Genomic DNA, 9,735 nt, shown 5'->3' on the forward strand with positions numbered 1-9,735 from the left:
ATGCCTGCAGACTTCAGTGGGAAATGGATTCTGGAAACCAGCGACAAATTTGAGGAATATTTGAAGGCATTAAGTAAGAAAAGTTTGATTGTTTCGGGTTCAATTTTGGTCTCTTTGTTTAGGCGAAGACAGAATGATGTGACGAGGTGGAACAAGCTGCAAAAGTGGAAGAAGTCATCCAATTTCATGCTCTTTATATGCTTGTGTCTGTCCTGCTCTTCTGAGTTACTGCAAAACTGTTTTTGTAAAAGTTATAACAGTTATGCATTACTATAATTATTATTATACGGTAAATAATAGCAACATTTTCCGTAGACACATTACAATCTCCTAAAATGACATTATTTTCTCATCTTGACTTATGCCTTTTCTGAATTTACTATATATCCAAGTTTGTCTATTCTGGTAACAGATATTGACTTTGCTACAAGAAAAATCGCCATCTCCCTGTCTCAGACCAAAGTGGTTACCCAAGACGGAGACAACTTTGACTTCAAAACCCTGAGCACCTTCAGGAACTATGAGCTCGCATTCACGGTTGGGGTGGTGCTTGAAGAATACACCAAGGGCCTAGATAACAGAAACATCAAGGTGGGTTGTTTTCACTTAAACCGGACAAGAGTGGGTCACAGTTCATCTTATCTTTACATTTACCTTGCGAGGTGGGACGGCTGCGTTATCTAAATGTGCAGACAATGATTGCTATGTGTTGTTTGTATAACATCAGAGCTCAAATAATCAACTGTAATTCTAATAGTAATGGGATCATACATTTGGATTCAAAAGCAGAAGAAAGTGGGTCAATTTTCCCTGTTTACATCCAAGAATGATCAGGTGACCACAGACTTTGACGTGCACCTCTATTATTACTAAGAAAATGAGATAGGTTGGTGTAATTCACTAATTGCTATTGTTTTTCACTAATTGTGTAATTAGGTTGCTATCGATTTTTTTGAGATTGATAGATGGGAGGATGGTGCAGAGGGAAACTATGAAGATTCTTTTAATAAAGAGTTGAATGTTGTCTTGTAGAGTCTGGTCACCTGGGATAAGGACATGCTGGTGTGCATCCAGAAAGGAGAGAAAGCCAATCGAGGCTGGAAACACTGGATCGAAGACGATAAACTCCACCTGGTGGGTTTAAAGGAACAGTCATAGTAATTTGATTTGTGGAAGACTTGAGCAAGAGAAATGTGTTGGATTAGTGGCAGTATTGCACAGCAGAATTGGATTATTGTGCATGTTGGAGCAATAGCAGCATTATTGCAATTTATCTAAGTTTATATGAGGTACTAACCTTTTTATTTTCTTCCCTCCTGACAGGAGCTGACGTGTGAAGATGTGGTTTGTCATCAGGTGTTCAAGAGAAAAGAATAACATTATTAAATCAAATATATATAATAAAAATATTAAATCATATAACATGTGGTTTGTATGTTTGTTTTTATTTAACATGTTTCTTTAGTGAGTAATTCAGGAAAAAGTAGACTTAAGTGACAGTAGATCCTTACACACAGAGGCTGCTTGGGAGTCTTATGAGATTATTACATTCTATATCATGTACAACACACCTGATTTCACTGACTCTAAGAAGAATGATAACTTCCATATTAGTTTCACACACACTGCTTTTACTGTAGGACCCATCTGTTATACTGTTTGAAACCAATACGTAAATCGCCATCTGGTGGGCAAATATGGCAGTGTCCTTGAGGTGAGTTCAGATGAGATCGAATTGTGAAACAAAACCTCTGGACTCACATTACATAACCGAAGGTCTATAGTTTATCCTAAATCTAAATTGTATGCACTTGTAATAAACTCAGGGAATAATTTAAAGTGACACAATCCGAGATCAATCCACAACATGTGCAAAGTGATTTTTTTGTTTTTGTTTTTAAATAAAAAGCTTTCATTCGTGTTATTCAGTTATGGCTTTCTCTGAGATGTCACTGTGTTCAAAAATGATTAACAGAGTGCAAAATAATTGCTGCATGATTATCGGATGACTAGAGCCTTCAGTTTGAAGTCAAATGTAAATTCCTTCCTTCTGAATTTAAAGTGGAGTAGAAGCATCTTATTTTTCTCACAACATCAAATGTGTCCTTAAGTACCGTTCCTGAATAAAAGTACTCATGTGCTACATCTGGATGTGTATGAAAGATTTCAAAGCACTTTAGCACCATGCATCCTTAAAAAGACAGTCTTCCTGTTGTACCTTAATAAGTAGGTGACAATTTTCAAAACAAACCAATGATCTGAACATGTCATGGTATAATCAACCTGTCATGTAACAGTAGATGATGCTCATGGACAGATTATCTGGGGGAATTCCAACAGTGCAGCCAAAGCAGGAAATTGACCTGGGCACAAATCATAGTTTATTGTTGTTTTTGCAACCCCCCTTCTTAATATGAAGTGTTTATTGATGGATTGAGGTTTTGAAATACATCTTATTTTAAATACCCCTTTACTTTGTAATGTATATATGTAGGAGCCATAAACCCAGACAATACAAATAACATATTATGTTATTTGTATTGTCTGGGTTTATTCTTCTTGAACACCAGGGAGCGTTTGATAAAGGCTGAGGTTCAGGGTCACTGATCACAGTTTTTGACTGTGCTCAGAAGACGTGTTGTGGTTTATGGTTTAAAGATTTTGTATGGAAAACTTATTTGGAAGTAACTGCGAGTGTGGACTGTACCTAAATAAATGCCATTTGAGTTCTCAGAAAGTTTCTGTGTCAGTTTACCCGAGTTACACGTCTGAACAAACTACCAATTAGCAATCAGTGGCGGCTGAAAATGTGACTTAGTCACTACAGTATCATAATAGATCAATCAGGATATAAATGCATGTATACATTTATACATGTTGTTATTGTGTATACAGCGGTTTTATTACTATATATGTGACTCTGATGACCCTTCATGGACCATAAAGTGCCTGATTACTTCAACACACAGCCTGTTTATAGCGACAGAAATGGGCATCTCCACACTTACCTCTCCTGTGTCATTAACACTGTTGCATTCTCTGGTTATGACACACTGGCACTGTCAACACAGAACAGACAACAGTTGGGTTCTCAGACAGAAAATAAACCGGATACTGTTGGAAGCACTTACCGACTGCCTGCTGCTGCTACTCAGGATGAGGCTGAGGCTGAGGCGACCTTCATGTCACGTCAGCACTTCCACAGCGCAGCTCTCGCGAGATTGGTTTTCAGGAAGTTCCACGTCAGTATCCAGTGCAGTGTTCACTGTAACATTTGGACTCCGCAACACATCTAATAGCGACAGTACAGGAATAAAACATGGTAAGAGATATTGTAAATGCTTAACTATGATGTACTATCTCCATACAAGTCGCGCGATTCATCTGTTTCATTGTAAAGAAAAGCACATTGAAACAGTGTCTTTCTTTATTACAAGTAGCTTAGCGGCTAACTAGCTTGACTTAGCTCATCGCTAGCGGCTATCAATATGTTTAAACTTTGCTGTTTCTGCATAACATATATATGTCCTGGCATATGTTTTGAATTGAGGATTTCATCAATTACAGTAGGACCTGTAGGATTGCAGGTCATTCCGAAACTGGATCGCGCTACGGTACCGTACAGTACCGAACAACTGTATGCTACCAGTTTACATTGGGTTTGAAAAACGTAGGAAAACACAGTGATGTTTTCTGTCGTTTCAGCCTCTGAGGCTGGACATCAAGCGGAGGCTGACAGCCAGGTCAGACCGAGTGAAGAGTGTGGATCTTCACCCAACTGAGCCATGGATGTTGGCCAGTCTGTATAACGGCAGCGTCTGTGTGTGGAATCACGAATCACAGGTATGGTCATCAGTCACTAGTATGTAAGGTAATATGGAAAGGCCCTTATCTGATTGACTGTATAGTTAGAAATGGGGTTGACAAACACATTAAACAGTTGTAATATCTGCAAGACTGACTCGGTCATGTTCTTTTTCCAGACTCTTGTCAAGACTTTTGAAGTGTGCGACCTCCCTGTCAGAGCATCCAAATTTGTGGCGAGGAAGAACTGGGTCATCACAGGAGCGGTGAGTTGCATCCCTTTTGTTTGTTATTCTAACACTATTCAAACTGAATATTAATAGTTTTGTATGATATAATCTGGCTTCCATTATAACGTATTGCAAATTGGAGTTGAATTTTCAAAAATGTAGTTGAAGAAATTGCATGTATCCATTCTCGGTTGTTTGTTTTGTGTTTATTTACGTTATTCACGTGTGTATGTTTGGCAAATATTGAACATTTAATTTCTCTCTCCCTTTTCTTTTCTTGCCAGGATGACATGCAAATCCGTGTATTCAACTACAACACTTTGGAGCGGGTTCACATGTTTGAGGCCCACTCTGACTACATCCGATGTATCGCTGTCCATCCTACCCAGCCCTACATCCTCACCAGCAGTGGTACGCTACTGAATTTGATGTCATACTAAATATTATATCAGTATTGTCAATGCATATCATGTTATTCTGTGATGGCTGAATGCATTTCTATCTCTGATTAGATGACATGTTGATCAAGCTTTGGGACTGGGAGAAGAAGTGGTCATGCAGCCAAGTGTTTGAGGGTCACACTCACTACGTTATGCAGATTGTCATTAACCCCAAGGATAATAACCAGTTTGCCAGTGCAGCCTTGGACAGGACAATTAAGGTAGCAACCACATGTTTATTCTTACACCAAATTGTATCTACCTTTTGGAATTGCTGTACTGCTGTGTCTTCAAAAACTATAGATTTAGCTCTTTTACACAAATATAATTACAGTGCATTCAGTGATTCTCTGGCGTGTCCATTGGGTTGTCCTAGGTTTGGCAGCTTGGCTCGTCATCTCCCAATTTCACTTTGGAGGGCCATGAGAAAGGAGTCAACTGTATTGATTACTACAGTGGAGGAGACAAGCCCTACCTCATCTCAGGAGCTGATGATCGCCAAGTCAAGATCTGGGACTACCAGGTTAGAAAGCATTATGATACTTCTCTGGTGTCTTTCATTCACATCTGTCAAGGCTTGGACAGACTGAGCAACACTAATCATGAAACTTAAGCTTTGTATCTCCTTATTAATGTTCCAACGGTCTTCCTCTGTGTATTGTAGAACAAGACCTGTGTTCAAACATTGGAGGGTCATGCCCAGAATGTCTCCTGTGTCAGCTTCCACCCAGAGCTGCCAATTATCATCACTGGATCAGAGGATGGTAAAGAAACGTCTCACCTTTTCCCACTTTAAATGCATAAAACGTCTCATTACATCCCTCTCATGCCCATGCTGACATTTGCTTTGCATAACCTTACTTCTTCACTCTGTAGGTACAGTGCGAATCTGGCACTCAAGCACTTATCGCCTGGAGAGTACACTGAACTATGGCATGGAGAGAGTGTGGTGTGTGTGTGGCCTCAGGGGCTCCAACAATGTGGCACTGGGCTATGATGAGGGCAGCATCATTATCAAGGTTAGTGGAGGAACGGGTTATTGTAATATATCTGAAAGTAAAATATGCTTTCTTTCGCTGAACATCTGCTTGGTCTGTTTCCCTCTGCTGTACAGGTGGGTCGTGAGGAGCCAGCCATGTCTATGGACTCTAATGGTAAAATCATCTGGGCCAAACACAGTGAAATACAGCAGGCAAACCTGAAGGCTATGGGTGATGCTGAAATTAAGGATGGCGAAAGACTTCCACTCGCTGTCAAAGACATGGGCAGCTGTGAGATTTACCCACAAACCATCCAGCATAACCCCAATGGAAGGTATACATGCACAGATGAAAGCAGACACAAGCACCCCACTGTTTCTCATCTACAGAGAGAATAGTAATGATTATGCAAGTCATTAATTTGCAAACATTTCTGTGCACCAGGTTTGTTGTGGTGTGTGGAGATGGGGAGTATATCATCTACACTGCCATGGCTTTGAGGAACAAGAGCTTTGGTTCAGCGCAAGAGTTTGCCTGGGCTCATGACTCCTCTGAGTAAGTGTGGAAAAATAAAAAGAGTAAAGAATATGAACTACATCCCTGTGAATTAAACGCTAACTGCTACTCCTTTTTAACCAGATATGCCATCAGAGAAAGCAACAGTCTTGTCAAAATCTTCAAAAATTTCAAAGAAAAGAAATCTTTTAAACCTGACTTTGGAGCTGAAGGTAATATGAATACATATATACCTTATATAACTGTGGTTTTGTTATAGATAGTTCTCATCACTGCATGTTATTTTCTTGCAGGGATCTATGGAGGCTTCTTGCTTGGAGTGAAATCCGTGAATGGCCTTGCATTTTATGACTGGGAGAACACGGAGCTCGTCCGTCGCATTGAGATCCAACCTAAACATGTAAGACAGACTTGTTCTTCATCTTCATGCCTTCTTTCTCCGCATATTTTGATTTTGTTACATAAACTTGACAGTTTTAGTTCAGCTTTCTTTAACATAATACTGAACACACAACTGGCATTTTTTTCCACTTCACTGACCTGTTACTTTATCTTGTTCTCATTTTCCCCTTTCTTCATATTCAATATTTGCACAGATCTTCTGGTCAGACTCTGGTGAACTGGTCTGCATTGCTACAGATGAGTCCTTCTTCATTCTGCGTTACCTGTCAGATAAAGTTGCTGCTTCCCATGAGAACAATGAAGGGGTAACAGAGGATGGCATTGAAGATGCCTTTGAGGTGGGTGTGTCACTGTAAAGACATCTTCAACATTGAGCTGTAACTATTTTCTTGTTTATCTTTTTTGTCTTATTTCACAAAATGTGTGCTCTTGCTGTGCTTTTAGGTCCAGGGAGAGATCCAGGAGATTGTGAAGACTGGACTCTGGGTAGGAGACTGTTTCATCTACACCAGCTCTGTGAATAGACTAAACTACTATGTTGGAGGAGAAATCGTCACTATTGCTCATCTGGACAGGTAAGATTAAAGGGACATTTGAATTTTGCTTGCCAAGTCCAAACATCGCGTGCTGGATAACTCTCGCTCTGTCTCGGTCTCTGTAGGACCATGTACTTACTTGGCTACATACCCAAAGATGATCGCCTGTACCTCGGAGACAAGGAGCTCAACATTGTCAGTTACTCGCTGCTGGTCTCAGTCCTCGAATACCAGACTGCTGTGATGAGAAGGGATTTTGGAATGGCTGACAAGGTCTTACCCACAATTCCTAAAGAGCAGCGAACCAGGGTGGCCCACTTCCTTGAGAAACAGGTTAGGAAACTGTCGTACTTTCTTTTCTTTCAATTTGCAGCGCAGAGGCAGGTATTGTAGGGAAACATAAAACATTGGACTCATCATCTACAGATTTTTACAATGACAATATAATAAATACATAATGATAATTATTCTATTGTTTGTCTTTTTAGGGTTTCAAGCAGCAGGCTCTTGCTGTGTCCACAGACCCCGAGCACAGGTTTGAGCTGGCTTTGCAGCTGGGAGAATTGAAGATTGCCAACCAGCTGGCTGTGGAGGCAGAGGTAAGAGCATACAGGCTATATATATAATATATACAGGCACACACAGTTTCTTGTTAAGGGAGATGTGCTGTATGGATTTATTGGAAATATTCTTTACAGTAGTTTGTTAGTACAGTAGAACTAATTGGCAGCAGGCTTTTAGTCATTTGAGTCCCTCCTCCTCCAACTTCTCTCATTAGACAAAGAGAACTGAATTCTTTTTATGCATATATTCTTATTTTCAGTGTAAGCGTAACTTTAAATACACTATAGTGTGGCGGTATATTGCCTTTCTCTGTTATCACCCCTGTATTGGGATATGCGTTGTATTGCCAAGTTGCTGAGTTTGTACATCATTGTAATTTTATCACTGGTGAACTTATTTCTAATATTTTTTTTACAGTCGGAGCAGAAATGGAAGCAGCTGGCAGAGTTGGCTATCAGCAAGTGCCAATTTAGTCTAGCCCAGGAGTGCCTGCACCATGCCCAGGATTACGGTGGTCTGCTTCTCCTTGCTACAGCCTCTGGTAATGCCACTATGGTGGGCAAGCTGGCTGAGGGCGCAGAGAGGGATGGAAAAAACAATGTGGCCTTCATGACCTACTTCCTGCAGGGGAAGTGAGTATAAAGTGTGGTGACACTAGTGGACAAAATTAGTGGGAGGTTACAATCTTTTTTTCCCCAACTTTTTCTGTATTGTCTTCTCTTCACAGACTGGATCAGTGTTTGGAGCTTTTGATCAGGACTAACCGACTACCTGAGGCTGCCTTCCTGGCTCGTACATATCTGCCTAGCCAGGTGTCCCGTGTGGTCAAATTGTGGAGGGAGAATCTTGCTAAAGTCAACCAGAAGGTCAGTTCTTTGATTAATAAACATCATATTATATTTAGAGTTTGTACATCTGCATGTTGTTCTTGGCCATTACACATTGTACCCACTCCTCATTACAGGCAGCTGAATCCTTGGCAGATCCTACAGAGTATGAGAATCTGTTCCCAGGACTGAAAGAAGCGTTTGCAGCTGAATATTATCTGAGGGAGACATGCTTGGGCACTACAAGGCCTGCCACAGATTATCCTCTTATCACAGTGAGTTGAAGGATGTTTTAAAGTGAGAAAATATGGTGTTGCATTACGTTGTGTTTAAACAATTTTCCTTTTGTTGTTTCTCAGTCTTTCATGTTTAAAAACTTAAAATACTCATGTGTTTTCAGCCCAATGAAGACAGAAATATCCTTGAGGAAGCCCAAGGATATCAGCCCAAAGGAACCTTCTGTCCTCCCAAGGTTGGTTTACGTTACACCATTTCACATATCGCGTCTAGATACCTATCATTTGCAGCTAGTTGTATTAGAAAGAAAGTCAAGTGTTCATTATGTGACTGATGGTGTTCCACAGGCACAGGATCCCGAGAACGAGTCCACTGAAGCAGAAGCTCCTGTTGTTGCTGCAGCACCAGCATCAACTGTGACACCTTTAGAACCCGAAGCCGAACCTGAACCCGAAGCCGAACCTGAACCCGAACCCGAACCTGAACCCGAACCTGTTGCTACCTCAGCAGTCGAGGAAGAACAACAGGAAATCCCTGAATTCTCATTAAATGACAAAGTAGGTTTTTATCTTTTTGTTGTACTTATAACAGAGTTGACTGTGCATTGATGTTTTACAGTACAATTCATATAATATATAATGTTCCAGGATTTGACAATCAATAACAAACTAATTGGGACAATTAAGGCTGTAATAAGTGACCTGTATGTGTGTCTTTACAGTGTCTGGACGAGCTGGACGTGGATTTAGACAACATGGAGCTGGACGACATCGACACCACAGACGTTAACCTTGACGATGACTTCCTAGATGATTAAACCTGCTTTCACTCTGCTTCCAGCACTCTTTGGAGCTTATTTAAAAAAGAGAAAGAGACCAAACCCCTTTCCCCATTTTTTTGTATTTCTATGTAAAAATGTTATACTGCAGCGACAGAATTTAAGTCGATGACGAGGATGATATCGGCAATGTTTTATTCTTGGAAGAAAAAGAGGAAGGAGCAACCAGTCTATTTCCCACTCTCCATTTTGTACACCCTTTATTGATTGAGAACGTTTCTCTGACTGTTTTGAGTGATGTTAAATGTACTATTTGCTATGTGTTGACCTGTTATGACAAGTCAGACTTCATTCAGTCCAATAAACTTCATTTAATGTACATATTCAAATTGAGTGAATCAGAGTGCTTTGTACTTTTGAG

At 40.3% G+C, this 9,735-nt stretch overlaps 2 protein-coding genes across 4 annotated transcripts; both read left to right on the plus strand.

Annotated features, from left to right (window-relative positions):
- Positions 1–1,377, plus strand: rbp2b (retinol binding protein 2b, cellular; the record flags this gene model as incomplete). The annotated part of the gene is made up of 4 exons (XM_083889246.1): positions 1–73; positions 413–591; positions 1,033–1,134; positions 1,324–1,377. 4 exons carry the CDS (start codon positions 1–3, stop codon positions 1,375–1,377), a joined length of 408 nt encoding a protein of 135 aa, XP_083745372.1.
- Positions 1,378–3,253: 1,876 nt separating this feature from the next.
- copb2 (COPI coat complex subunit beta 2) lies at positions 3,254–9,643 on the plus strand. Of its 3 annotated transcripts, none has more exons than XM_083889838.1 (23): positions 3,255–3,322; positions 3,568–3,614; positions 3,706–3,843; positions 3,984–4,070; positions 4,319–4,445; positions 4,547–4,695; positions 4,851–4,997; positions 5,139–5,238; positions 5,351–5,493; positions 5,589–5,788; positions 5,899–6,009; positions 6,094–6,182; positions 6,264–6,370; positions 6,567–6,710; positions 6,817–6,947; positions 7,034–7,241; positions 7,397–7,507; positions 7,890–8,104; positions 8,200–8,338; positions 8,437–8,574; positions 8,700–8,771; positions 8,884–9,093; positions 9,258–9,643. In XM_083889838.1, exons 3-23 carry the CDS (start codon positions 3,790–3,792, stop codon positions 9,351–9,353), a joined length of 2,778 nt encoding a protein of 925 aa, XP_083745964.1. In that variant the 5' UTR covers positions 3,255–3,322; positions 3,568–3,614; positions 3,706–3,789; the 3' UTR covers positions 9,354–9,643. The 3 variants fall into 3 exon arrangements, with proteins under 3 accessions (XP_083745963.1, XP_083745964.1, XP_083745965.1); XM_083889839.1 differs by having other exon boundaries at positions 3,308–3,322; positions 3,568–3,637; XM_083889837.1 differs by lacking the exon at positions 3,568–3,614 and having other exon boundaries at positions 3,254–3,322.
- Positions 9,644–9,735: the final 92 nt, after the last annotated feature.

Source organism: Microchirus variegatus (assembly GCF_963457635.1).
Source record: "Microchirus variegatus genome assembly, chromosome: 5".
NCBI classification, from domain to species: Eukaryota; Metazoa; Chordata; class Actinopteri; order Pleuronectiformes; family Soleidae; genus Microchirus; species Microchirus variegatus.

What these genes read in the sequence shown, in the direction of transcription:
- copb2 (XM_083889837.1), top strand. An exon ending in CCCACTTCCTTGAGAAACAG is followed by an intron (nt 7,242 to 7,396) that starts GTTAGGAAACTG and finishes TTGTCTTTTTAG; the next exon opens with GGTTTCAAGCAGCAGGCTCT. An exon ending in AGCTGGCTGTGGAGGCAGAG is followed by an intron (nt 7,508 to 7,889) that starts GTAAGAGCATAC and finishes TTTTTTTTACAG; the next exon opens with TCGGAGCAGAAATGGAAGCA.